The following is a 27,007-nucleotide window of genomic DNA, read 5'->3' as shown; positions in this document are numbered from 1 at the left end:
CATGATACATATGTACTGGATGGCTGAATTAAGGGTAGCTTTCCCTTTTGGTCGGGCAAATAGAATACATACCTATACCATCTCTTAGTCTAGACATTCAGAACAAAGTCTCCACCTTAACAGTGCTATGGACAGGTTGGCACAAACATTGGCATTAACTTTTCAGGTTGTAAATGGTTTGGTTTGGTTTTTGTTTTGTTAAACAAAAGTGGTTTTCTGGCTAGAGCAGGGGTAGGCAACCTATGGCATGCGTGCCGATTTTCAGTGGCACTCACACTGCTCAGGTCCTGGCCATTTATCCGGGGGGCTCTGCATTTAATTTAATTTTAAATGAAGCTTCTTAAACATTTTAAAAACCTTATTAACTTTTCACACAACAATATTTAGTTATATATTAGATTTAGAGAGAGACCTTCTAAAAACGTTAAAATGTATTACTGGCACGCGAAACCTTAAATTAGAGTGAATAAGTGAAGACTCGGCACACCACTTCCAAAAGGTTGCTGATCCGTGGGCTAGAATCTGCTGCCTTTTCAAATCAGAACAAGATCAAATGGTAAAAACAAGCTCAATCTGGTTTGCCCAAAAGCCAATTATTAAAAATGAGGTGAAAAGTAAATAACCCCATATACAGTCATGTTAGGTCAAAATAATTCTTGTCACTGTATCTAGAAATAAGATGTACTTATTCATTTCATGCAGGTCTTCAAAGCAGAGTGCAGGTAAAGAGAAGGATCTGCTCCCTTCTCCTGTGGCCCCTGTCCTTCAGAAAGATCCCAAGCAAGATCATGGGTCCCGCAAGAGAACAGTCAGTCAATCTTCTTCCTTAAAATCAAGCAGCAACAGTAATAAGGAGAGTAGCAGCAGCAGCAGTAAAAGTAACTCATCTTCCAAACAAAAAAAGACTGAAGGGAAGGCTTCCAGCAATGCCAGGGAAGTCAAGGTAAGGAGTTATTTTTGTAAATGCTTTCCTCTAATATTCATTGTTTCTGTGTGCAGTCTGGCATGTCAATGTGTAATCCAAGCAATAATTTGTCAGGCTTTGACTTTAAGCTTAAATGTAATTTAGTTTTTAAAGGTGTTTACTCCCTATGGTAGAGCACAAGTAATTGGGTCATAAGGAAGCCTGTAAATGGAAAACAACTCAGTAGCTATTCATTAGAATTGTAATATCCTGGGGGTAGGTTGGTACTAATGTTAAATTTACAAATGTGATTAGTGTTCTTCTAACTAGAGTGGTTGCTTATTAATCATTTAATTTGATTCCAGTGACATTTTTTGGAGTTGCTAATATCAAAGTAAAATAGGAGAACAAAACATTATTTTATATGCAATTAAATAATTGAGCCATTTGTGATTTTAGCAGATTGTACTGCTAGCCTGACTATAAAGGAAAAGACAGTTCAATCCTCCTCTTCCCCCTTCCCCCCCACCCAAGGTGTGTTTCAGGATAGGACCCTTCACAGGGCTACTACTGACTTGCCTTGGCTGTCAGACCAGGTGGATGTAATTAGCTGCTATCAGGAGAATAAAAAGGTTTATGTTTGAGTTGGGGAAGAAAATGGGGTGGTACAGAAGATTTTGAAAATTAAAATCTTTAGAAACTAACAGCTTGTGAGGAGTTCAGACTAAATGTGTTCTTGTGGCATTACTCTGTGTGTGCGTGTGTGTGTGTGTGTGTTTGTGGAGAGGGGAATTAGGGATCCTGCCTGCTCACACCTATATAAATGGATACTATTGGGTGGTGCATAACATCTGAGCATGTCTGATAAAACATGGCATTAAACCTAGCTGTAGGATAAGCTGTTCTCAGTGACTGCTGTACTATCAAATGGCAAGAACGTAATATTTCAATGTGACTATAATTCACAAGGTCTGGATTGTATTGTTGTGTGTTGGTGCCATCTTGTCTTGAGGCCTCTGCAGCAAACAGAAGCTCAAAGCCTAATGAGGCATTAGGGATGTAATTGGTATGTTGCAGTACTTGGCAAATCTTTATAAATTGCTAACTTCAGTAATGTCTGAAGAAAAGGTTTGAAGCAAAGTCAGAGGAACTAATCATGACAGCCAAGTGTGCAGATTGAAATAACAAATAGACAAGAACTGAGAAAAATGTGACTTAGTGGTCAAGAATAGCAAACGAGTGAAATACCTAAACTAGGATTGCAGACATCCACCTCAGATGCTGACTTCATCAGATTTTGTAAGGCAGGCAGGGTTGGTCTAGTCAGTGCATGTATGGGAGACTTCCAAGGAGCCTGTAGGTCCCTCAGGGGATTGTATTATAGATTCACTGGCACCTTTTTTTTTTCCTGCATTAGCACTGAACCAAGTCTGGCCATTTTTTTTTAATTTGGGTAATTAGTATCTCCTTATAGTTTAATTTGGTTTTAATTCTTGTCTTAAGTTAGTATAGTCTTGTCCTGTGCCTCTGAACATTTGCTACAGCTGGCTGTATTTCTGTTCTGAAGTGACTGCATTTTGGTGGTGGATGAAGGGAATTATATGTTGCTGGTTGTTTTTGTTTTTTTTGAAGCAGTCAAAAGTTTTTCACCAACAGAAGTTGGTCAAATAAAAGATATTACCGTGCCCACCTTGTGTCTCACTTACTATGTCATGTTGAGCTGAAGTTGTATGATTTGGGAGGCAGGAGCCATGTCTCTTTGGAAGGCTCCTTGCACATTTTGGATTCTTGAAAAATAGAATGATCACTCCACTTGAGAAATATTAAAGCAAAAATCATGCTACAGAGTTGATTCTTCTAAAAGGAATAGAAAAGCAGAAAATACATGCAGCACCTCTCCTAGGCGGACAGTAAAATAAATGAATGTTAGCGATTACTAAGTTGAGGAGGAGAATTCAGTTGTGCCTGGAAACCTTTTATCAAATTCGTTCTAGCAGAGATCCATTTGGTCCATCAGAGAGGGGGGCTTGTAAGGGAGCTGGTTATGGTTCCTTGATCCTTGGTCTGGCTCCACCTCCAGCATATATTGGAGCACCAATGAGGAGAGAAGCCTTTGAAAGTTATGAAGTGTAAGTAGTAAATGTGAATGGCAATTAACCTGCTGCAAAACTGACCTAGTTTGCATTTAAGGAGAGTGAGACCATCAGGAGGAACTTAAAAAATGAACACTCATCTCTTTTTAAAACAGATTTCTAACTGCTTTTATAATTACTAATTGTGGCAATTTATTTCTTCTCAGGAAAAGGTTCTAAACAGTTCATCAAACTGCCCTCCTGCATCTATCCCAGCTACAGACAGCTCAAAGTCCCGAAGAGCAAAGCTTGTTTTTGATGACAGGTGAGAGCAGTGAGAGGTGCCAGGCACATTACATTTCCTCTTCCCTAAACAGGGCACTAATTTCAGTGTGTAACTTGTAAAATGTATAGTAGCTTTCTATATATAGGAGATGTTCTTTGCCATGCATGTACAGTATTATTCTGTAGAGATCAGCATGCTGTTCTTGTAATTGTATGCCTGCCTGACACATGTATCGCTAATTTGGCCAACGTCTCAGCCTCCTTTGTACATTTGTACTCAGCCTGAAACAAGCGAGCAGTGGATTTTGACAGTATGTGATTGTCCTGTGTCCATTTTTAAGAAATATTAGTCTCCCTTTCTGCAGACTCACTTCACACCTCACCAGTCCAGTCTGCTTGTCCTCTTTGGGATGAATTGCCCCCCCCAACCCCCGAGTCACTGACTGCTGTCAGTCATGGAGAGGATCCTCTGCCTCTGGAATTGCTGATTCACAAAAGTGGGATCATGGAATCATTTGGTCCTGTGTTATCAAAGTTATCAAAAAGTTAACAAATTTTGGAGAATATGAATCAGTAAAATATATTCCTGAATTCACATCAAGATTATCCATTCATGCAATATTTCATGCAAATACTTGGGTGCTCTTTACAGGGGCTTGGTTCTAGTTTTATCAGCTACTTCAAGGTTGATTTAAAATAATTGCTTTTTGGATTAAGTATTTTTAGGGGCCAACATAAAGGACCATACGCAAGCAACCTGATTATGGGAGTGGTTTGCTTTTCTTCTACTACATATTCCCAGACAAAATCAAGTTATGATGGAATTTAAAGTTCTGAGCACATATCTGTAGTTAAAGGGAAGTTGTAGTTATCCACAAGCCAAATATGTTAAAGCCAGGAAATTCAGAGTTAAGGATAAACTTAAAAGAAATCCAAATATATTAAGGTACGGAAATGTATAATTAGGGCACCCGGGTGGCTTTGACTATGCCCTGCAGTGACACCATGCACTAACCATATAATTATAATTAGATGTTTTTAGTATTTGTGGTTTTAGATTACAGTAAACTGATTTTTAAAGATGTTAGTTTTTTTCCTTTTATAGTGTCAACTAGTGCCTCTCTAAGAGGAGGATATGATTCACTTTTAAATGAAGTGTGATAAAATGCTGACTTTAAATGAAATCAGGTGTGCCCAGTACTTCATATTGTGGTGAAATAGGGGAATGATTAACTCCAACTATTTGTATGTTTGGAAAAATCATGTTCAGATTTTAGACAGTGACCTTGTAAATACAGCATTTAATACAGTAAAATAGAAAATTAAAGATCTCTTGTAGTTACTCTTTTTGGAGCAGAGGTGAGCAAATCTGGCCCCCGGGATGTTCTGCCCAGCCTTCCTCCTGGGCTAGGAGGCTAGCCGCCAACCCCTCCCCTGCAGTCTCAGCTCGCCCTGCCACTGGTGCAGTGCTCTGGGTCGTGGGCTGTGAGCTCCTGGGGCAGCACAGCTGCAGAGACCGGCCTTACTTGGTGCTCTGTGCTGCGTGGTGCGTGGCTAGCTCCAGCTGGGTGGCGTGGCTGCCTGGCCTGGTGCAGCTGGGTGGCGCGGTAAGGGGACAGGGAGTGGGGGAATGGGATTGGATAGAGGGCAGGGGAATTCTGGGGGTGGTCAGGGGCTGGGGGTGTGGATAGAGGTGGTAGAAGTCAGAGGGCGGGGAACATGGGGGTGGGGTTTCTGCGGGTGGTCAGTTACAAAGCTTGGCACACAGAAAGGGATTCAATTTTCATCTTATTAAACTCATAATTTTTTTTTTTTTTATGTTGCAGGATATACTCGGCTGATCATTATTTACAGGAAGCAAAGAAGTTAAAGCACAATGCAGATGCATTGGTAAGTAGTGTAGAACTGATAAATGAAATTGTTTTTAATTGTTCACTTTAGTAATGTAACTTCTGTTCACCATTCACTACACTTGCCTACATTGTAACTTCTGTTCACTGTTTGCCATATTGTAATTCAAACCCCATTTTAAAACGCTCACACCATTTTGTAAAAGCTTCCTCCAACCTTCATTTTTGCAAACCTTGCTGTAATCTTATTAGTTTAGTTTAGATGTGTGAATGAGGCATATATGAATGATGGAATCAACCTCCAGCCCCAGTCTGTCCTGATGAAATAAAGTTCAAACCCCAACGTCTGAAGATGCAGACAGGAGCCCTAACAAAGTAAGAAGTGTCCACCCTAAAAAGAAATGGTACAATAGAAGGACGATCAAAGCCAGGTCCGAGGCTGAAAGTCACGCCTGCAATTGACGGGTGATCAATCGCCAAACCCAGAGGCAGCGAGACACAGCAAGACCTATAGACTCTGGATTCAAACTAAATCCTACAAAAAGGATGAGTGAGATGGGAGACTTTGGAGGGGTAACATTCTGCTGTCAGCACGGAAGGACATCGGTGCAGGCCCAACAGAGACCCAGCTCGGTCTTGTGCCTGGATTTCCTGGCCAGTTACTGCCACAAGCTACGAACCCAAGCTGCAAAATCAAGCCATGAACTTAAGCTGTCTTCAGGACTGGTAACTATGCAGCAGCTGCAGAACATCTGAGTGTGTGTGTGTGTGTAGGTATTAGGCATTGTGTCTGTGTGTGTGTAAGGATTAAGATATTAGTTATTGTTCATAAATCAAATTGTTATCATAATAAATGTGGCGTCTTTGTCTTGCCCCCTGAAAAGATCCGGTGTAGTTTTGTCTGTACAACAGTAGAACCCAAAACATCTATCTGGTGGTTGCACATAATGTTAGGTTGGTTTAACTCTTCTGAACCTATACTCTTCTCTAGTACTGTAATTCTCTCCCAATTCTTTTTGTTTTTAACGTTTCATTCTCTTCAGTCTGACAGGTTTGAGAAAGCTGTTTTCTATCTTGATGCTGTAGTGTCTTTCATCGAATGTGGGAATGCATTGGAGAAAAATGCTCAGGAATCCAAGTCCCCGTTCCCTATGTATTCAGAAACTGTGGAATTAATCAAGTAAGCTTTATAAAGCAAGTAAAGTGGAGCCTAGTGGTCAGACCCTGGGAACTGGGAGCAAGTGACCAGATTCTATCCTTGATTTTGCCACCAATACTTGCATTTGCTCATCTGTAAAAATTTACCCACCTTATCCATATTTTGAGGCTTCATGTTGTTGTTTTGTAAAAGGACTTTAAATCCTTTCATCTAAGGGTCTTAATGTTAGTGCAAATTGTAATATAAAAACAAAAAACATTCCAAAACTTTCCTCATCCACACTTTTTTGAGTAAATCATCTTTGGATCTCTGGTAAAATGTGAGGCAGTTGGAACTAAGCCTTAATAGTTTTCTTAAAAGAATATTGAATGAGAAATGACAACATCATGTGTTATTTTATTTGTCATTTACTTGATGTCTTTGTTTGCAGATACACTATGAAGCTGAAAAATTATTTGGCACCAGATGCTACAGCTGCAGATAAAAGGCTAGCAGTGCTTTGGTACGTACATTTTGGTTTAAGAAAACATCTTGAGTCAAGTTAGTGAGTGCACCATGTCCAAAGGTTACGCAGAGTGGTATTTTTAACTGATGCTTTTTTAACTGAATTGTAAATTCAGTACTCCAAGATATTTGAAGTTTTCATTGAACCTTAGAATGGGGGGGAGTGGGGGCACCTTCTGAGGGGTGCAGCTGGGGCCCAGGACAGCCCCCACTTGAGGTGGGGAGGGAGCACCACCCAGCTCTGCTGCTGGCCTCAGCGTCTGGCCACAAAGCCTGGCCGAGGCTCCACTCCCACCTCCGCCCCCAGCCGTGGCCCCTTTACCCTGTCCATGTCCCTACCTGGCTCTCAGAGCCGGAGCCTCACTCCTGGCTTCGGCTTCAGGGGCTGAGGGCATGCAGATGGGGTAAGGGAAGGCACAAGGTAAAAAGTTTGGGGAACACTGCCTTAGGTAGTTAGATCCAGCATAGCGTCTCCCTTTCATATCTGTTGTTAACGTTCCTGTGTATTTGAATATTGAGGGAATAAAAAGGAGGCATTTAAGACCAAAAAAAAAAAAATGTTTACTTTTAGTTTTAGGACTGAAGTGGTATGAATAGTGCCAAGAATCTGTTCTTGTTTCTCACTTATAAACTTAGTGAAAGGTGAGCAGTCAGCTAATGCTTTTGATAGGAGTCTGATTTCCTTGTGATGTCTGGTCCATCTATGGCAGTAGTCCCCAAACTGTTGGGTGCACTCTCCTAGCAGGGCATGGAGGAAAGCTTGGGGTGGTACAGTGGGGTCCAGGCCAGTCCCAGCAGGGGCCTGGGAGGGAGTGCTGCCCAGCTCTGTGCCAGCTCCGCTCCTGGCCCAGCTGCGGCTTAAGTCCCAGCCTCGGTCCCCTTACCGCTGCCCGTGTCCCCGGGAGCCACAGCCCTGCTCCCAACTGTGGCTCCTGGGTTAGACTACGTTACTAAAGCTGCAGCATCAGTGTGTCTGTAGCTCTGCTTTCATGCTCACGCGTATGCGGATGTGGAATTTTCCTATTATGAGAAATAGACAGTGTTGCTGTCAAGTTAAATGTATATTTCTCTACCATTGTATCTCTGTTCTGAGAAGCTAAATATTCCATAAAGCATAGTGATTGCATTAAATTTACTGATTCTTCTGGAAACAAGAATATCAACATTTATTGCTTAAAAGATAGAGGTGCTATAGCACAGATTTGAGCCTCTGCCTTGCAAAGGTGGCTCTGACATTGAACTGTACTCTGACCCTTAGGGTTGAAAGAAGCAGCAGCAGAAGACTAGGGGAGCCCAAACATCTTCCCATCGTGTCCACCTACTGATTAGTCAGCTTGGGGTATATGTCAAAGAATCACCTTGCTAACACTCCAAATTCTTCAGGCTGCTGAGTACAGAGGGGACAGGAATCAGTTTGGTGTTGGGGGGGGGTGGCGGGGGGAGGAATGTGATGTCAGACTCTGCATGTTGTATCAGCACATCCTGGTGTAATGGGCGTCATTTATTTTTTAATTTCTTTCATTTATTTGCTAGTCTAGGAGAGGATTTAGGGTTGTAGTCTCAACTTAGTGAGCAGGACTCTGGTTATGTAAGTAAAGACAATGAAGATCGTGTATCTAAAGTCTGGTGCTCAAGCTTAGACTATCTTTAGTTTCTCAGACAAATGAAACATTGTTACTATTGATGGCAAAACTACAACTCCATACCTCAGAGAATATGTTGAAAAACACACAGCTGCTAGCTGTTGACTGCATTATTGACCCTTGTAAGCACACACTCATTATAAATGTGTTGCCATTTTTCTTTGCCTAGTCTTCGGTGCCAGTCCCTGTTATATCTAAGGCTTTTCAAGCTGAAGAAGGAGAGTGCATTGAAATACTCTAAAACACTGACAGAACATCTAAAGGTAAAAAGTTCCTATATTACTGAGAGTCCTTTTAAAAAAAAAAAAAAAAAAAGAAAAAGGAAATTCCAAGGTACTCTCCTGATTTCTCTAACATGTGTACTTTGATATGCCCCATCTGAAAATGTGGCTCTTAAAGTAAACTCATGTTCAATGTTTTAGAACTCTATTTTTTTGTTACTGCAGCATGACCACAATGTTGTCATAACCCTACTGGTCTTTGCATAGTACTTTTCCATTTATAATAATTTCAGCTAGCTTTTGTCTGCTTTAAAGAATAAACAATTCAGCAGATTTCAGAGAGGATAAAAAGTACCTCCTCCTGGCTACAGACATTACAAAGTTGAACCTTCACTTTCATGTGTGATCTTAAGGGAATTCTGTTTCTAGTGGTACATTTTATGACTACAGCTGTCCGTTTGCAGAAGTTGGTGTCTGAATAAATAAATTTTAGCTCATCTAACAGCTTTACCAAAGTTCCAAAGGCAGTGCTCTTAGCCAGCTTGCCTGAACTCTCATATACTCCCATGAGACTTTCTAGAATTTTCAGTAAAAATCTGTTTTAAATCTGATCTGGTTTAAATCTACTACCAGAGGCTGAAAAAAAAAAATCTTCCTTTTACTCACTTATTTGAATCTAAGTTGTTTCAGATGAGGTACTCAGTCAGGATGTTTAAAACTTGGGTGAGCTTGCTTAATCTGAATTTAGGCTGGGATTTTCCAAGGAGCCAATAGGAATTAGGCATCTTATTTGGAAGCTTGTAGTCTTCTTTGGAAATCCTAGCTTTAAATAGAGGAGAAGAGCATGCTAATATAATTTGTAGCTTTTGAGGAAAGTCTAATTGCTCAGTGCCAGTGTTAACAGCTTTCACATTGCTGTTAGAAGGAGAAGATTGGAAAAAATATGAAACTTGCCACCAGAGGCAATAGAGTCTAGTGGTCAGTGGAAGGAATTAAGTTAGGAGACCTGAGTTCTAATCCCAGTTATTTTGCTGGCTTGCTATGTACCATAGACAGATCACGTAAATTCTTGGTGCCTTAGTTTGTCAGCAGTAAAATGGGATATTTTGTCCAAATTTAAAGTGCTTTGATTCTCCCATACTGGTTCAGACTTTTGGTTATCACAAAGAAATGTATCCATTTGTAAAACCTGTTTTAATAAGCAATTAACATACCCTTGGAAATCACCCCACAAACTTATTTTTCCCCAAACAGAATTCCTATAATAACTCTCAAGCACCGTCACCTGGCATGGGAAGGTAAGCAGCTTCATAACTTGTACATTTTAACCACTTTGCCTTCTTGATTTAGACATTTTTAAATCTTGTGGGGGAGAGGGAATGGAATAAAATAATCTGCAGGAGCTGAATTCAATGATTATTAAACTAGCTAGATATTTCCTATATCTTAATTTATGTATAATAAGGTATCTATGTAAGGTTTATAAAGTCACTGTTTACTCATGTTATATAATTTTATCTGAAGTCTCATTAGCCAATTGTACTGTTGCAAGGATCCAGGCTTCAGCTGTGTGTCAGATGAACTGTTAAATGTGTTCATTTAATTGTTCAGATAAATATTTTAAAATACTGCTGTCCTTGAAAGCACTCCAAGCATGATTTTAAATAGATCTCTACTGCAGTAAGGAATTATGCCCTCCTGTGTGGAATTAATACACAACTCTAATTTCAGTGGGTTCTTTTCAGATACACCCCTTCCTTCCGTCCCAGTATTAAGAGGACAATAGACTTCCTTAAATGCCTGGAACCATTTGAGCTTGAAACAATATATTCAAAACATCACTCCATAGGAGAACATAGGGAGCAATTTACTTGTACTGTTTAAACCCTCAGAATAGTATTTTGATGTATTTATCTGTTCTGTATAGTCAGAGAACATATACATCTGAAGTAACCTACTAAAACTTAGATTTTCAAATTTAATAGGTTGAGAAATTTCAACATGTATGGCAATATAGCCCTTTTATATGGTTCTGATTTTGTACAGAGGTTTCTTTTAAGTTCCTTAAAATTTAAATTTATTAAACATTCCTCTATAAAAATGGTGAGGAAATTTGGTCATAAGGTTAAACCACAGAACTTGAAGCCTTGATGCTGTTCCCAGGTCTGACGCATACTTCATATGACCTTGGGCAAGTCACTTAAACTTCTTGGTTTCTTTACTCAAATGTAAGTAAAGAGAGATCCCAATATGGAAGGGCCCTATAGAAGTACAAACTATTATAATTCCAGATGAATAAATTATGCAGCTTGATGTGTCAGAATACACACACATTTTGTATTTTAAAAATCATGCTTTTTTTAAACTAGCAAACCTGTTGGTATGCCATCTCCGGTCTCTCCGAAGCTGTCTCCAGGAAATTCAGGGAATTACTCTTCGGGGGCAACCAACCCTTCAGGGAGCAGTTCTTCTGTGACTATTCCACAGAGAATCCACCAGATGGCAGCCAGCTATGTCCAGGTTACATCCAACTTTCTCTATGCCACTGAAATTTGGGACCAAGCTGAACAACTTTCTAAAGAGCAAAGAGGTAAGACTTGGCAGAATCTGATTGTAAAATCAAATGTGTTGAATTGTGCCATAAATGCTAATAGATCTTTCACATTGAGAGAATCCACTAATAGTACACCAGGTATGTTTTGTCAGTTGTTTTGCTGTATGGAAAGACGGATAATTATTGCATTAGAATTTCAGTAATATCTCAGACTTCTCCTATGATCTTGATTCTGAATGAATAAATAAGCCCCACACTAGCAATATATAGCCAGATATAATTTTGGGGACTTGATATAACTTATAGTTTGCAATGATGGACTCAGATTTCCATTTCTAAAAATTTATTTAAGTATGCAAATTTCTTTGAGCGGGAACTCACCACTTCTGAGAGTTAAACTTCAGTGCAAACCCTTTTCCACCTGTTCCTATCAATCATTTTATTGCAAAAATGTTTAGGTTTCTATTGGAAATAGTCTTTTATCCCTGTACCATTTTCACCTCCTTCCACCTCTTCTCTCTCTCCTCTGGTGTCATCTGTGAGAGATGTGTAGTATTTGTTAGTATGTCATAGGTGAATTCCTCTTTAGCACCACATTCTACAAAGGGAAGTCAATGTGAGAGTGTATGTAAAGAGTTTTTTTGTTTTCTTGTGTCATTCTAGAGTTCTTTGCTGAACTGGATAAAGTTATGGGTCCTCTGATCTTTAATTCAAGCATCATGACAGACCTAGTGCGTTACACCCGACAGGGATTACATTGGTTGCGTCTGGATGCTAAGTGATATCTTGAACTGAAGGAATCAAAAGTAGAACACACTTTTCTTGCTGCCTCTGATTTTCTCCACAACACTGTGTCATGTCAATAAGGAAGACTGCCATAACACATTGCTTAGTTGACACTAAAAGCAAGGAATGCTTTCACGTCTCCCATCTTCTTCTGTGTGTTTAACCCCAAACCACATCATGTTAATGGACTTCTTCAGTATTCTCATTTTTAAGTTATTTAAATATTTTAAAATCGGCTACATATTAAGATATGGCTTCTCTGCTCTGTAGTGGGATTGGAATTCCAGTCAATAATACATAATTAATCAGTTTTAAATCCTATTTATTTTCATTTGTTTTTTAAAAATTTTTATGAAGCCCAGTTATGGGCTCTTTTAAGACTTAGGTATTTCTTCCTATAAACTTACCCTATCAAGTACTTAGCAGAGATTAAATGTAGACACTTTATTTAAGTACTGCGTGAGCTTGTTACTCTGTAATGTCTTGTGGTGGTAGAGCTTGTAAAACAAAATAAGGGTTGATAGGTTCTAAAGTGTAGGGACACCAAGTTTTTCATGCCTAATGCCTATGACTCAAATCTTAAATAAGTACAGTTTTATTATTACAGAATTTGTACTAAATTTTAAGAAAAGTTCCAGAGATATTCTTCTACACAATAAGATATTTCATTTAAATGAAAATATAAGAGATGTATATGGAAAGAGATTTAGTTATGTCTAACTTGGGTGTTTTTTTTTCAAGACAATTTCAGAAAACTTGGTTAACACTATAGCAAACACAAAACATTACAGTAAACTTGCGTTTAATGCAATATGGAAGTGGTGTGAGAATGAGCTTCAGTCTCTGATAGGTGCATACTGGAAACGTTTCATAAATGGACAATCTTGTGCTTTTTTAATCTCTCCATTTAAAATAGGTTTTGTCTCCTTGTTTGTCATTATTTGACCCTTACTGAAACAGCCAACTTAACAGTTGAAAGAACAGATAAATAATTCCTATTAGAGCTGTTTGTATCATTTCCATTGACTGGGAAACCAAAAATCATAAAAAGCGATCTAAGATTATCTTTTCCTTTTGGGTCTGCTAATTGATGGACACTATCACGTGATAATGGCCATTGTGGGGTGCAGAGCACATCTTTCACAGTGATATTGTGAAACTGTTCTGATATAGAATTTATTTAAAACGTCTGTTTACCCCCATGTTAATAGAGGCCCCTGTTAATGTTAGATGTTTTAGGGGAGCAGAATATTCACTTTAGAAGTATGTTGGTGCAACAAGAATCCTGCATTGAGTTCCAAGTGGCTGCTTTTAAGAAGTTGTAATCCAAAGTACCTTTCCACATAAGGTTATTATCTGAGTAAAAGGTTAAAAATTATATTCCTTTCAATATTGCTTAGTGCCCCTATCATGTCTGGTGTGCCTTATGCCTTACTTTTAGATGAAGAATTTATGAACTGTTTACAAGATGAAGTTTTACAGCAGGACCATGTATACTGTATGGAGTTGGTCTTCTGCAGTACTTTTGGTAAAATTCCATTTCTTTTTCATCAGTTCTAGAGTGTGTCATAGAAACTGACTTCCTGTTACAGTGGTCTCCTTTTAAAGAGTCAAACTCTGAACCCATTAGAGTGGTATTGTGGAATGCTGCTTTGTTTTTATCTCCCATTGCCCCCCCTTATCCTGTACCAGATGTGAATGTGCATGTTCAGGAAAATTATTGCACTAAATTTGTGTGTCATTGTAGTTAAGTGCCAAAATGGTGGCAACCTCAAAAGAAGGAATAGAATTCTACGCTATTTAGTACTGCAGTATGTCCTATGGGCTTTAAGAGTTAAGAAGTTTTGCAAGTTAGTAACTTCACTAAACTGTAGCTGCATATTCATAGAGCTTCCTTTGTGTTCCAACATTATTTGTACTTCCAGAAAAGTTTGCTACATGCAAATAGAGACAGTTAGTCAACCTCTAACTTTCCCCATTATACTTCAGCCTACATTCAGGTCTGTTTGATAACCTTTTTTATTTGAATCACTATGTAAGTTAGTTTCTCTGTGTTTGGTGTTAGAGATGGAACTTTCTCTACTGTCGAACTCTGTATCTTGGTTAATGGGACACTGTCAACTATTTTTCCTTTAATACTCTAAAGTGCCTAGCACACTTTTGATGCTATATAAAAATACCTTCATAGAAGCTGCATTGTTTGTATTTTATTTTTTTGTATAGGGCTGCGGTAGCCAGCATGGCTGTTTCTAGCTTGCTCCGTTATGTGCACCGTTACCATTGCTGTATGGGAATATTGTTTTTTTTTCTTAACTAGAATCTCACCAGTATCGTTGGGTGGTACATTTTTCAAGAGACCAGTTTAGTGTATCCCTCAGTTTCAGACCAATGGATTCTAAATGTTTGTCTAAAAAATCTAGAAGACTGTTTACAGTCTCTCAAAATGGGGACCTGAACTGACAGAGTCCTGCCTCAATAGTATACATTCTGGTGAAATCCTTCTGGAATATTGTCCCAGGTTTTTATCTATGTAAGACACATATATGCAATGGTCTTGTTAAAAACAAACTCACTCCTCCCTCAACTTAGGCCATTTCAAATGGATTAAACTCAGTTTGACAATTCCAAAAGCATATCTAACTTGAGATTTACCCATTGCTTCAGAGAGAGAGAATTTTATTTTGCCTGATAGAGTAGTTAAAACAAAGTGAAAACAGTTCATAAGCATCATCTCTCTGCCAAAATGCAAGCTAACAAAACCTGTCCTTTTTTAACCTTTAAACGCAATGTGGGAAATACATGTCATTTGAGTGCTAATACAAGTTGCACTAGTGTCTTACCATGAGGGAATCCTTAACTCCTGGTACTAAGGGTTCCCTGTGTGATTATATTTTTAACACATATCAGTGTTGTAGTTTTTATTCATCCCTCCACATTCTTCCTTCCCCCCCCCAGTGGTGAACCTTTTTTTAAAATAAAAAAAGGTTTACTAATCAGACTAGGCTTGCTCAGACATGAACATTATTTTGAATTTGCTGTCAAATTTTCAGGTTCCGAAATGACAAGTTGCATCATTTATAATTTATAAATGAGCCTTCAGGACACCGGAAAAAAATAGCCCATGAGTTATTTTGATTTGGAATATTAACCGTAAAACAGAGCACATTGGATGGCTCTTTGTCTTTTGACGGCAGTATGCAATTTGTATTTTGTGTGTGTGTGTGTGTGTGTGTGTGTGTGTGTGTAGACCTCAGTCTGTCCAAAGTATGTTATACTTGTTTTTAGATTATAGTGCAACTGATTATATTGATATATTATTTATTAAGATGGTGATTCAGCACTCAGTTTACTGGTGAGGAATCTTGATATTATACAGGAGTGCAATGTATATTCTTTTAGATTGCTGAGGCTTGATTGCTGTGATTAAAAAAAAAAAAAAAAAGACACTCTAAAATGTATTTATGAATGACCCCAACATATAGAGTCAGTACTTTATGAATATAATTTTGTACTTGCCTGGGGCAAGTGAAATAAATCTTTAGGCATGCAACTGTGTAGTTTGCCAAACTAGTAGAAAAGAGACTACCTTTGCTTTATTTAATATTTTGTTTACCTAGCAGAAAAATTTACTGTCATTGTAGTGTTTATATTAAAACAGTTACAAAAGGGCCTGAGCAAGTCAAGTTTGAATTAATTTACCCATTGGGGAGCAAGTAACTTCCAAATCATTGGTTAGCGCCCTAACAAATATTTCATAAATATTTAGGTTGAGGATTGAATTACTTTAGGTCTAGTGAATCAGTATTATGGAAAGCTGTATATTTCCAACAACAAAGCTAATCTTAGATATCTTTAAATAAAGAGTAGCCAAAGCTTTTGCTAGCCAATTCTGTTAGACAAACACAGACTGTTCTAAGAGGACTGATTGATGGAAGTACATGAAGTATCATGTTGTCAAATCGCATTATTTTTGAAGGAGTTTTGTCTGTGATGCCATTTAAACATAGCAGTGTTAAGAGGAAAGAGCAGGGGTAGCTATACAAATAAAACTATATTCTTGTCTCATTGTGAGGATGCTAGAGCAACGAGCCTGGCCAATTCATAGAACAGTCTTTGAGAATGACAGCATTAGCTCTTTCTCTATTCCAATATTCAGCTGAGATTAAATTGAATACACTATGTTGAGCAACAAAGAGTCCTGTGGCACCTTATAGGCTAACAGACGTTTTGGAGCATGAGCTTTCGTGGGTGAATACCCACTTCGTCAGATGCATCTGATGAAGTGGGTATTCACCCACGAAAGCTCATGCTCCAAAACATCTGTTAGCCTATAAGGTGCCACAGGACTCTTTGCTGCTTTTACAGATCTAGACTAACACGGCTACCCCTCTGATACTATGTTGAGCAGTTTGAAGTGCTGCTTCAGGATAGTTTATATAGGCTATCCTCATGTAAACTTTTTTTACCTGCTTTAATTCCATCTGGAAACTTAACAGAAATGCATCCATTCCAATAGATGTAACTCCGTATTTATTAATGGAGTCCATACTGGCAAATTGGAATGAAATGTTCCCCGTCTTTAATATTTTAGATACAACCTTAGGAAATCATGCAGTTATGTACGCAAGAATTGTAGCCCGTATTTGTTGGCTGCATTGGCATTAAATATCTGAAAGTTCAACTACAAGGACCAGACATGACTTTTTTTTAAGCACAGTTACTGATGTTTGTATTTTGTGCCCCCTTTTAAATGATTTGAAGAAATGTTGTACATGGAGGATAAAGTGCTTATATATTTATTAAAGATCCTTTATCTTATTTGAAATTTATTATTATTTGGTGAAGAAGGGTTGTGTTTTCTTTTGAGGAGGGTTGGGTAGGGCAGGGGAAGGTAACTTTTAACCTATCACTTCAAAGCCCTTGTTAATCATGCAGAAAGGTACTGTTAATGACGGGATGTCTCTATCCTATGCTTTGTACATGACAAGTCCATGTTTTACATTTTGTTTCTAGGCATCGGTCTTCAACCAAAACTTACAAAAACATAAAAAAACTGTGATTTTATTTGTTGCAATACATTTGAAATTTCAAAGGGTACTTTGAGGCTCAAAATTATGATTTCTAAGTCAGTATGTGCATTTCACGTAATAAAGCTGTTAATGGTGAGCAAAGTATTATATACTAACTAGATTTTTCCACATCTGTATAGTATATTCTATGTATTTTGTGGTATTGAGATTATAGAAAGTTTAGTGTCTGAAACATGCGTTTAATGTGTATTTTTAAACAAATTTATGGCAATTAAAATATTTGGAGAAAAGGGTATCACATTTCAATTTGTAAAGATCTTTTTAACTACTGTGTCATTAAAATGCTTTGTACAAATGCAAAACTGTAACTGGAGAAACTAAGTTTAATAAATATCAAATAGATTTTCTGTATCAAACTTTATAAACCGCGTGCTTGTATCTTGTGTAGGGTTCCTCCTCAGTGGTGGTCCATCTTCCAACTCAGTTCTTTTGGGTCCTCGTGCCCTCTCAGTATCTAACTGTGCCATGCACGACAAGGGAGAAGAGTATCTGTTATGCAGGTGGCACCTAGACTTATTTTGATATTTCACTTGATTGTTTGTTTCTTTTAGCCCTGTTGATCAGCATGCGAAGGTGATGGTCCCAGAAATACTTAATTAAGCTGATCAAACCTGAAATAGTTATTAAGTTAAACTTGTTCTTCCTTGAGTTTGAGCAGTTTGGCAGCAATAGATTTGTTTCTTCCAAATACCATTGAAAACACTGGAATATTGAAGGAATTTGCTATTTTGGGGCTCTTGTTTAATAAGACTGCTCACTCTGTTCCCTTTCTCAGAAGGGCTGCTTGCCCGAGAACTGCTGGCTGGTATCAGTGGGAGGACAGATGATTGGTTTATGCACTCACCCGGCCAAAGGGTAGAATGTCTATAGTCCTGCTGCAAATACACACTCTTTCGGGAGTGCCTCCCCAGATTGCACTCCCCCACTGTGACTTTGTTCATTGGACACAAGCCAGAGCAAGTCTATTTGCTAAATACAAATCATTGTTTCACATATAGAAAGCCATATAATGTGAACAATTAAAAAAAAAAAACCTGAGATGCAAGGTCTTTTATTGAGCTTGTCATCAGAAGGTGCAGTCTAGACCAGTGCATGCTTTCAGCTTTCATGAAACACCCTACATCATTTCATACTACACATTTGTCTGAAAAATATTAAATATATGCAATTGCATAATTCAAAGTGTCCTAACTTAAGAGTAGTTAATAAATATTTTATATATAAGGTTGAACATTGTAAGAGGTAACAGTATTTTCTTCTCCTTAGTGATAGATCATGCACGGGAAATTCTTATGGAACAGTGATTCTTCCTGCAAAAAAAGACATGGTATCAATCATTAAAGGCCTGGGCTGACATAGTTATGTAGGTCTCAGTCCAGTGTACACATGCACATAGGATTGTTCATTTTGGTTCAGCTCCCTCTAACTAGAATTTAAAGTAAATCTGTTGTAAATAGTTCTCAAATCTTACTTCAGCACATCCTGAAAGCACTTTTTAGGGAAAAATGATGCTATCAATGACTCACGTTGGCAGGGAGGGATTGTTTGATTTCTAGGGTGGTGCTCTTTCAAAAATTTATTGTAAAATGTGATGACCTGAAACCAGTTCTTCTGTAGCTGAAATGCACAAGGTTTCGTTTGCCTTGCTTGGTGAGTGTGCTTTATTGCTGGGCACGCTGGCTCAAGAACACCTGCCTGTCCTTTCACTACACCCCTGAGAACAATGCTGAATGCCTTACTGCATAGTGGAAATCCCTTTTTCCTTCTATATGCATCTTTCTGTACCTGCTCTTGCAACTCTGAAAGGCTGAGGGGCAACACACCAGCTTGGTTAAACAGTAGTCTAAAACAACCTCTCACAAATGCATCTAAAATAACAATTTGACTTCTATTATCTACTAAAGGTACCTCTTCTATTCACTTTCCATTGTGAATGCAGTGTGCACTGCCTCAGCACTATACCTATCTCTTCCTAGATTGGGGGTGTAGGGTGCTGGGCATATTACCACCAGCCTGGGCTCTCCTGTATGAGTCAGTCTTCAGTTATTTAGTAGTAATTTTATTTTTGGTGTCTTTGTTTAGATGTAGTTGGAGGAACTGAGAAAGGGAGGGTAGCAGAGAGAACCCCGTTCTGTTTGTGTCTAGTAATATGGACTAATTCACATTCAGACTTCTAAGCTCCTTATCAGTCTCACCTAAATAAAAATGTGTCCATCCTTTATTGAGAGATGCTGCTTTTTAATGACACCACCTGCTCGAAGGGGGATTGATTTTAAAGCTAAAAAGCAGTCATCACTCAAGTCTGTCCTGCAAGAATGGTCCCTTAGAATGTGTTAACTATTCATGTTAACAATCTGTTCAACCTTGTATTTAGCTGCGCCACAGAGTACCTTTCCCCTCCTGAAGAAGAGTGCTGTGTAGCTCAAAAGCTTGTCTTTTACTGTCAGAGATTGGTCCAATAAAAGATATTACCTCACCCTCCCTTGTCTCTCTAACATCCTGGGCCCAGCACTGCTAGAACAACACTCCAAGCTTCTAAATTCCAACTTCTTTATTAGAAAAGATGCAATCTTTGTAGCACAGAGCAAAAAAAAAAAAAAAAAAAAAATTGCCAGTGCTCCTAATATAGGACTCCTAGGAACTGTTCTGCATGCAGTTTGCACTGAGAAAATTAATTTTGAATAATGGCTGAATCTATTGTTCTAATCCTTGCTGCAGCTATTCTTTCTATACAGAATAAATTTCATCTCCAGTATCATGAAAATTTCTTCTGCATACTGTGGTGTGGAACATTCCTGTGCCTCTATCCTTCCCTTACTCATGTGGGAATGAGTAGTTACCTGCATAGCCTAGAGACACATTCATTATCATCCCTGCATATGGCTCCTATGGGTCTGAGGGAAATCCCTCTCCAGAAAGGTGTCATCCTCCTTTGCCTTGTTAGGTGAGAGCTTGGACGATGTAAGGAAGCACAGTGTATCTGAAACAAAATTGAAATACAATTGCCATGAAGGGAACAGTAGCTTCCTGCCAGTTATTGTGAGCTTGGGTTTAATGGACTGCAAATAACTTATCTACAAATGCTTCATTTGGCAGTCAGATCATAACGTTATTCTTGTTTGAAAGTATACTTGCTTGGTACGTTTGTAAAGTTCTGTATCGAAAGCAACTAAGGTTCTCCAGTACTCTAGGACGGAAGCAGCCATCCTCATTCATAGGTAAAGAAACTGATGCAGATGCACTAAATGACTGGCCTAAACTGACAGTGTCAGAACTGAGATAATACTTCAGACTACTGGCTCGTGCTGTCTTCACTTGCTGAAGTAACTGAGACACACTCTGCCATTAACTCTAAATACTGCACAGCATTTTATTGATGCAAGCACATAAACTTTCATGTTAGTAATTGCCTGACCATTTAAATTAAAATGTTTCCTCCTGCTCTTACCTGGCTCAGGAGGGCTGCACAAAGTAGTAAGACAGCTATAACTTTCAAACACTGCATCTTCTTTGGCTAGGCAGCCAGTCGCTAGTAGCATTCGTGGAAAGTGCTGGACTCTTGAATGAATTTTTGAAACCTTTCAGCTAGACTTTTATAGCCTCAATTCCCGATCCTTGCATCAGCTGCCAGTTGTCACAGGGACAAAGTTCATCTTGGAGACCAGGAGAAATTTAATAAGTTAATGTCTACTAAAGTCACCAAGTTCAAGGTCTATCCATCTGGCAAACTATATTTACTTTTCTTACACGTGTACTTTAGTATGTGGGGAAACTGATCCTACAGACTGTTACTTTTTTTAAACCTAAAGCTGTGTACCTGCTTGCAAAAAGGGTTGTTGGCCTCATTGACTCCAGTGTATTCACTGGGGAGCAACAGGTGTAACCGTTTCACTTCCATGGCTGCAAGTACTTAAAATGTTGTGGGTTTCTTAAATAGGGGAGGAAGCATTGTCTAATAGTTTTAGCTTGAAAGTGGAAGATGGAAGTTTGATTCTGCTCCTCACTTTTAGCATTAGAACACCTTGAGCAAATTATTTTACCTGTGTGCCTCAGTCTCTCCTCATCAAATATTATATACCACCACCATCAGAGGGGTGTTTTGTGTCCTTTTATTAATGCTGAAGGGCTTTGTACTTCATGATTTTCACTTGAAATTCATAATGCATAATTATAAATGTTAGTTTCCGGGGTGTTAATGTGGACCTATTCAGAGGTAATGTACATGGTGCTGTATGTATATGAATAAGTCATGATACAGTTGTTGCTTCCCCAGGAGGCCTAGCACAAGTGGGTGTTTAATTGGCTGGAAGAGGTGGCAGTGGCAGCGGCAGGGTGGCTTCAAATTGCTGTCAGCTTGACATTCAGCTATAAACTACTACTAGCAATATCTGCTGCTGAGAGTGTAAGAGTGGGTGCTACTCAAACGATGGCAAGGCCTCCCACTTTCTCATACATGGATTCTTTATATATGTAAAATATACTTTTAAATAAAATGCTGGAGGTGAAATGAATGCAATTGGGTACCTAATGGATCTTTACCAGGGCCTTGTGCAGTGACTGAGATGAAAACCTGAGCAGTGGAAATATTCTACCTCCCACTCCTGTTTCTTTTTCATCTAGACTTTCCCTGATCAAAAGTAGCATATGTATAAGCTGGAGAGAGTGGTGTATGTGTGTGACAATTAGCTTTGAAAGAGCCTGTATCACCACAACAGGGTCAAAAGCTGGCAGTGTTTATCCAGATCCTTTGTTATGATGAACTACATGGTTTGAGATCTGGCACATTTAAGTATGGATCTTTCAGCTGAGACCATTTAATACTAAGCTCCTGTCCTCCTTGTATGGACTTTAGGATTAGTCTTTCTTCTACCACAGCATTTCTCAAACAGGGGTCTGCGGACCCCTGGAATTCCCTCCAGGGTGTCTGTGGGTCCCACTGATCAACTCCCCCCCCCCCCCGCACCACCTCCATGTTCCCTGGTGTGAAGGAGGGTAAGGAGCGGGGACCCTGGGTCTGTGCTGTTCCTGGACATGGCTAGCACATCCCAACTCAAGCACCGACTCTGCAGCTCCCATTGGCTGGGAACTGTGGCCAATGGGAGCTATGGGGGCAGTGCCTGCAGGCAGGGACATCCTGTGGAGACCACCTGGGCCCCTGCCTAGGAGCTGCTGCAGATGGATTTGCTGGTTGCTTTTAGGAGCCGCCTCAGGTAAGCGCCACACCCCTAACCCCTTCCTGCACCCAAACTCCCAGCCCACAGCCCGCACCCCACTCCCTCCTGCACCCAAACCTGCCCTAGACTGGTGAAAGTGAGTGGGGGAGGGAGTGAGCAGGGGCATGGTCTTGGGGAAAGGGGTGAGGCAGGGACTGAGCGGGGGGGGGGGGTCTTGGGAGTCTCTAAAACATTTTACATCAAAATGGGGGTTGTCGGGTTGCTAAATTTGAGAACCGCTGTCCTAACACATTAGTCCTTAAAGAGTAAGGATGTCCAATAATTGCACAAGGCCAATTAAAGGGTGCTGTGTTGGCGGAAAGGGCTGTCTCAAGACTTTTCTAGAATGAGTCCTGACTTGCAAGACTATACTGTCTTCCTCCTATGACTCTCTCTCTTTGCTGCCAGCTCTCCCATCCACACCCTCCGTGTGTACTCTAGAACATATGGGAGATAGCCCAGTACAGCCCCCTTTGATGGGGTGGACTAGCAGCTTGTAGGAAGCTATCTGGGGCAAGTAATAAAAGAAGGGACTGCAACAGGAAAGAGAAGAAAATGAAAGTTTCCTCTCATTTGCCCAACAAATCTTTCACTTTGGAGGCAAACTGCTCTAGGATTTTGCTTTTGTGTTCTTGGCCTAGTAGTATTTTGCTCTCCTTCATGGCCTACTGCATAGGAGGGAAGTAGTAGATGTGAAAATCTTGAGTTTATTAAGACTTTTGACACATTCATAAATTGTAGGACTAAAAAGGCTCTTGAGAGGAGATCTAGTCTAGTACCCTGCACTCATGGCAGGACTATTTATCTAGACCAATTTATTCCAGTGCTTAACTATCCTGACAGGAAGTTTCTAATGTCCAACCTAACCCTTGCTGCACTTCAAGCTCATTGCTGCTTATCCTATCCTCAGAGGTTAAGGAGGACTGTTTTTCTCCCTCCTCCTTGTACAACCTTTTATGTATTTGAAAACTATTATGTTTCTGGAGAAGAGAAGACAGAGGATTTAACAAACCCATTTTTTTTCAATATTCCCCCATAAATCATGTTTTCTAGACATTTAACCATTTTTGTTGCTCTTCTCTGGACTTTCTCTAATTTGTCCACATCTTTCTTAAAATTTGGCACCCACAACTTGACACAATACTCCAGCTGAAGCCTAATCAGTGCAGAGTAGAGCAGAAGAAATACTTCTCATATCTCGCTTACAAAGATTTGGGGGTTATAGTAGATCACAAATGGAATATGAGTTGTCAGTGTGATGCAGTTGTGAAAAAGGTTAATATCATTCTGAGGTGTATTAACAGGAATGTCATATGTTCAAGATGGGAAGTAATTGTTCTGCTGGACGTGGCACAGGCAAGGCCTTAGTAATACTGTGCCGTTCTGGGCCCCACACTTTAGGAAAGATGTGAAATTGGCAAGGGTCTAGAAGAAGGCACAAAAATTATAAAAGGTTTAGAATACTCGACCTCTGAGGAAAGGTTAAAAAAAACCAAACCTGGCATGTTTAGTCGGATAGTCTTCCAAGTATGTTAAGGGCTGTAAGAAGGACTATGATCAACAGTTCTGTATGTTCAGTGAAGGTAGGAGAAGCAGTAATTGTCTTAATCTGCACTAAGGGAGATTTAAGTTAGATATTAGGAATAACTTTTGAACTATAACGTAGTTAAGCTCTAGAATAGGCTTCTAAGAGAGGTTGTGGAATCCCCCTCATTGGAAGGTTTTAAGAACAGGTTGGATAAACACCTGTCAAGAAAGGTCCTGTCTCAGCACAGGGGGCTTGATTTGACCTTTTTGAGGTCACTTCCAGCCCTTCCTGTCTATTGTGCTTGTGCTATGTCTATTGTACTCTGTGCCTGGCTCCCAAATCTACTCCACATATGGTTTGATTCCTACTGAGCTATATCTAGTGGAGGGTTTTAGAGATTACTCATTCCTACACTAGCCCTGTATCTTTAGTCCAGTCCCTTACACTTACTTTAGGAACACTGAGGATTCTGGAGAGCATAGTGGCTGTGACGTATTCAGAGTTCCTTTGAAGCTACTGTATAATGACACAACAAAGTTGAAATACAATTGATGTAAAAAGCTCCAGTGCAGAAAACTTTAAATGATCCCTATCAAACAGCCTCGACATAGAAGGGAGTACCGACATAGAAAGGAGTACGGCAGTTTTCCACAACTACTTTAATGTGCAGCTACTTGCTGATGCCAGCTCGGAGGGAGGAATTCCAATTATAATGCCACATTGTAGGACTGATGACCCCTAAATAGGCAAAGAACAGCCCTTGCATTTATCTTGTAGCAGAGTTGGACTGATGTTCAAAATAGAAATCTTTACATATTGTCAGACAGCTTTTCTGTCTTATCCCCCTCTCCACTTATGCTTCTGGCTACCTCTGTACCAGCTCACTGCAAGCAAGAATTAAACCTTTTGTACTCCCCCTCTCTGGGCCTGCTGTTTAAGATGGAGATCAGTTGGTAAAGTACAGCAGGTCAAAAGGGCTGAGCCTGAAGTAATTGCTTGTGCTTATGAGCCCTTTTTTTCCCTTTGCATCTTGCTCATAAATCTGAGGAACCCTAGTACATTCTCCAGCCAGTCTCCATATTGCCTACTTAGCAGCCCTTACCAACAAGCAGAGATGAGTACAAGAAGCAATTGTCAGCCAGCGCTTTAAGCAGGGAGCTGGAAAGGCTGTTAGACTCTCAGCTGGCACTGTCCTGTACCAGTCACACAACCTCCTCTGTGTGCCAATTTCCCTGTTTGTTAAATGGGACTTGTGGGTTGTGTGGTGTGATAGTTAATTTGTCTGGAGTGGACTTTGAAAGTCTGATGAGCTGTGTAAACCTAGCTGCCCCCATCTTGGGAAACAGTAGCTTCCAGTTTAGAAAGCAGCACTCTCCTTATTTTCTTGCTTATGCAAGTCCCCTCTTGTATTTCTTCTGAAAGGTGAGTATCATAGCAGTGGAAGACAACCAATTGTCTCTTTATTTCCAGAACAGGTAAACCGTGGGTAATGGCAGCTTCCCTAGCCCTGACATGAAAGGACATCAGCTGTGGGCTGTCATTCAGCTAGCACTCTTTACCAGATAAAGATTAACATGGAGGATATGGATACAAAGTTTGGGATGAAGGATGTCTGTATGAATCGAAGAGCTGGGTGGTGATGCACTGCAGCAGAATGCAGCAATTTGCCCAAATTTTAGGTCAACAGCTCTCGGAGCTTGAAATATTCTCAGGCTTGACAAAGCAAGTAAAAAAATAAAAATAAAGCAAATGCTGGAGCAAAGTGCTCTTGGTCTGCAGCAGGAAGAATGCTGGTGTTCCCCAGCTTGAAGAAATAGTCATTCTCCAGGGAAGACATCCGTTACAGGAACTGATACAGAAACTATACTAGTTCAGTAAAATCACACGGTAGAGCATTTTTACACTTTTCATTAGTTTAAGCTTTGAAAGAGATGAGTTTGAGGGAGGGAGAAAAAAAGCAAAATCTCTTAAGTGCTGAAAGCTTGCACAGGAAGCCTGTCTTTTCCCTAACAATGATGGGCCTTATACTGCAATCTAGTATTATTAAGTCTGCCTTTGATGAGCTTTGCCACCATTCTTACTAATACAAAAGCTATCACCTACCAATATGTTTGCCATAGTGGCTTGGAAATTGTAGCTGTTTCAGTACACTAGGTTTAGGTTTTGATGCCACTGAAATATTACTCCTGAGGGAATTCTGCTCCAAAAAAAATTGTGCACATTTTAAAATTCTGAATGTTTTGTTAATAAATAAATGTGGCTCCAGCATGGCCAGGGGGAGCACCCTGAAGACACCCCCCCTGCCCCCTCAGTGCGTGGATTCGGCAATAAAGCTACACCTGACCCTGACATGGTGCAAGGGCAGGGCCTGTCCCAGAAACACCCTGGGGCTCTTCCCCTCTGCATCAGGTGTACTGGGTGTGGGTGGACAGGCTCAGCCCAGCAGGATCCAAATATGGAGGGACTTAGTGTGGGGGGGGGATCCAGGCATGGGGTGAGAGGTTTCTGTGTGGGGCAATCTGGGTGTGGATGGCTCAGTGGGAGATTGAGATGCACAGGGGCTCATTGCTGGGGTACAGGGGCAATGGGACTGCAGAGGATCCAGGTGAAGGTGGTTTGGGCTCAGCGGGGTGGGGGGTATGGGTGTGAGGGGCTCAGTGTGGGGGGTTGGGGTCCTGGGGGAGTGGGGTAGGGATTGTTGGGTGAGAGTTTGATGGGTTTGCTTAACAGGAGTCCCAGCTGCTGCCACATGCCAGGCTCCCACTTCCCCATTCTCTTCCCCCTGCCCTATTCCACCCCCTTCCTTCCCCACCACCTCTTCACCCACGCCCCTCCCCTTACCCAGCCCCACCGCAGGCACTCATTGTTGCATAGAAACAAGAAAGCGCCCAGCAGACAGGGAACATGACTGGCATTAGAAAAAGGCAGCCTTCAGCTGCAGCATCAGCAGAGCTGAGAGGTAGCCTCCTTCAGCTTGGCAATTCTGCACTTGCAGAAATGGGAGGGGGAGCAGCATGTAACCCCATGTGTCCCCCATGCTTTGCCTTTGGGGGAAAATCCCCCCCCCCAAAAAAAAAAACTGCACCCATGCTCATCCTCCTGCATGGCTTTCATGGCATTTGCTGCAGGGAAGTGAAGTAATCTGGGGGGGAGGCATTTTCTGCAGGCACACAGAATTCCCCCAGGAGTAAAATATAA

At 40.2% G+C, this 27,007-nt stretch overlaps 1 protein-coding gene across 4 annotated transcripts in view; it reads left to right on the top strand.

Annotated features, from left to right (window-relative positions):
- The window catches only part of AFF4 (ALF transcription elongation factor 4), a 78,810-nt gene extending 61,377 nt beyond the window's left edge, over nt 1-17,433 (top strand). For all 4 annotated transcript variants that reach the window (XM_050962547.1, XM_050962546.1, XM_050962548.1 and 1 more), the window contains 9 exons: nt 703-943; nt 3,204-3,301; nt 5,088-5,151; nt 6,155-6,291; nt 6,701-6,772; nt 8,587-8,680; nt 9,893-9,936; nt 11,008-11,228; nt 11,856-17,433. In XM_050962547.1, the coding sequence (XP_050818504.1) occupies nt 703-943; nt 3,204-3,301; nt 5,088-5,151; nt 6,155-6,291; nt 6,701-6,772; nt 8,587-8,680; nt 9,893-9,936; nt 11,008-11,228; nt 11,856-11,974 (1,090 nt within the window). In that variant the 3' untranslated portion in view covers nt 11,975-17,433. The remainder of the gene's footprint in view (nt 1-702; nt 944-3,203; nt 3,302-5,087; nt 5,152-6,154; nt 6,292-6,700; nt 6,773-8,586; nt 8,681-9,892; nt 9,937-11,007; nt 11,229-11,855) is intronic.
- The last annotated feature ends 9,574 nt before the right edge of the window (nt 17,434-27,007 follow it).

The sequence above is a fragment of the Gopherus flavomarginatus genome, chromosome 7 (genome assembly GCF_025201925.1).
Source record: "Gopherus flavomarginatus isolate rGopFla2 chromosome 7, rGopFla2.mat.asm, whole genome shotgun sequence".
NCBI classification, from domain to species: domain Eukaryota; kingdom Metazoa; phylum Chordata; order Testudines; family Testudinidae; genus Gopherus; species Gopherus flavomarginatus.
The sequence above is the reverse complement of the archived record's forward strand: the minus strand, read 5'-3'. Positions and strand labels throughout refer to the sequence as shown.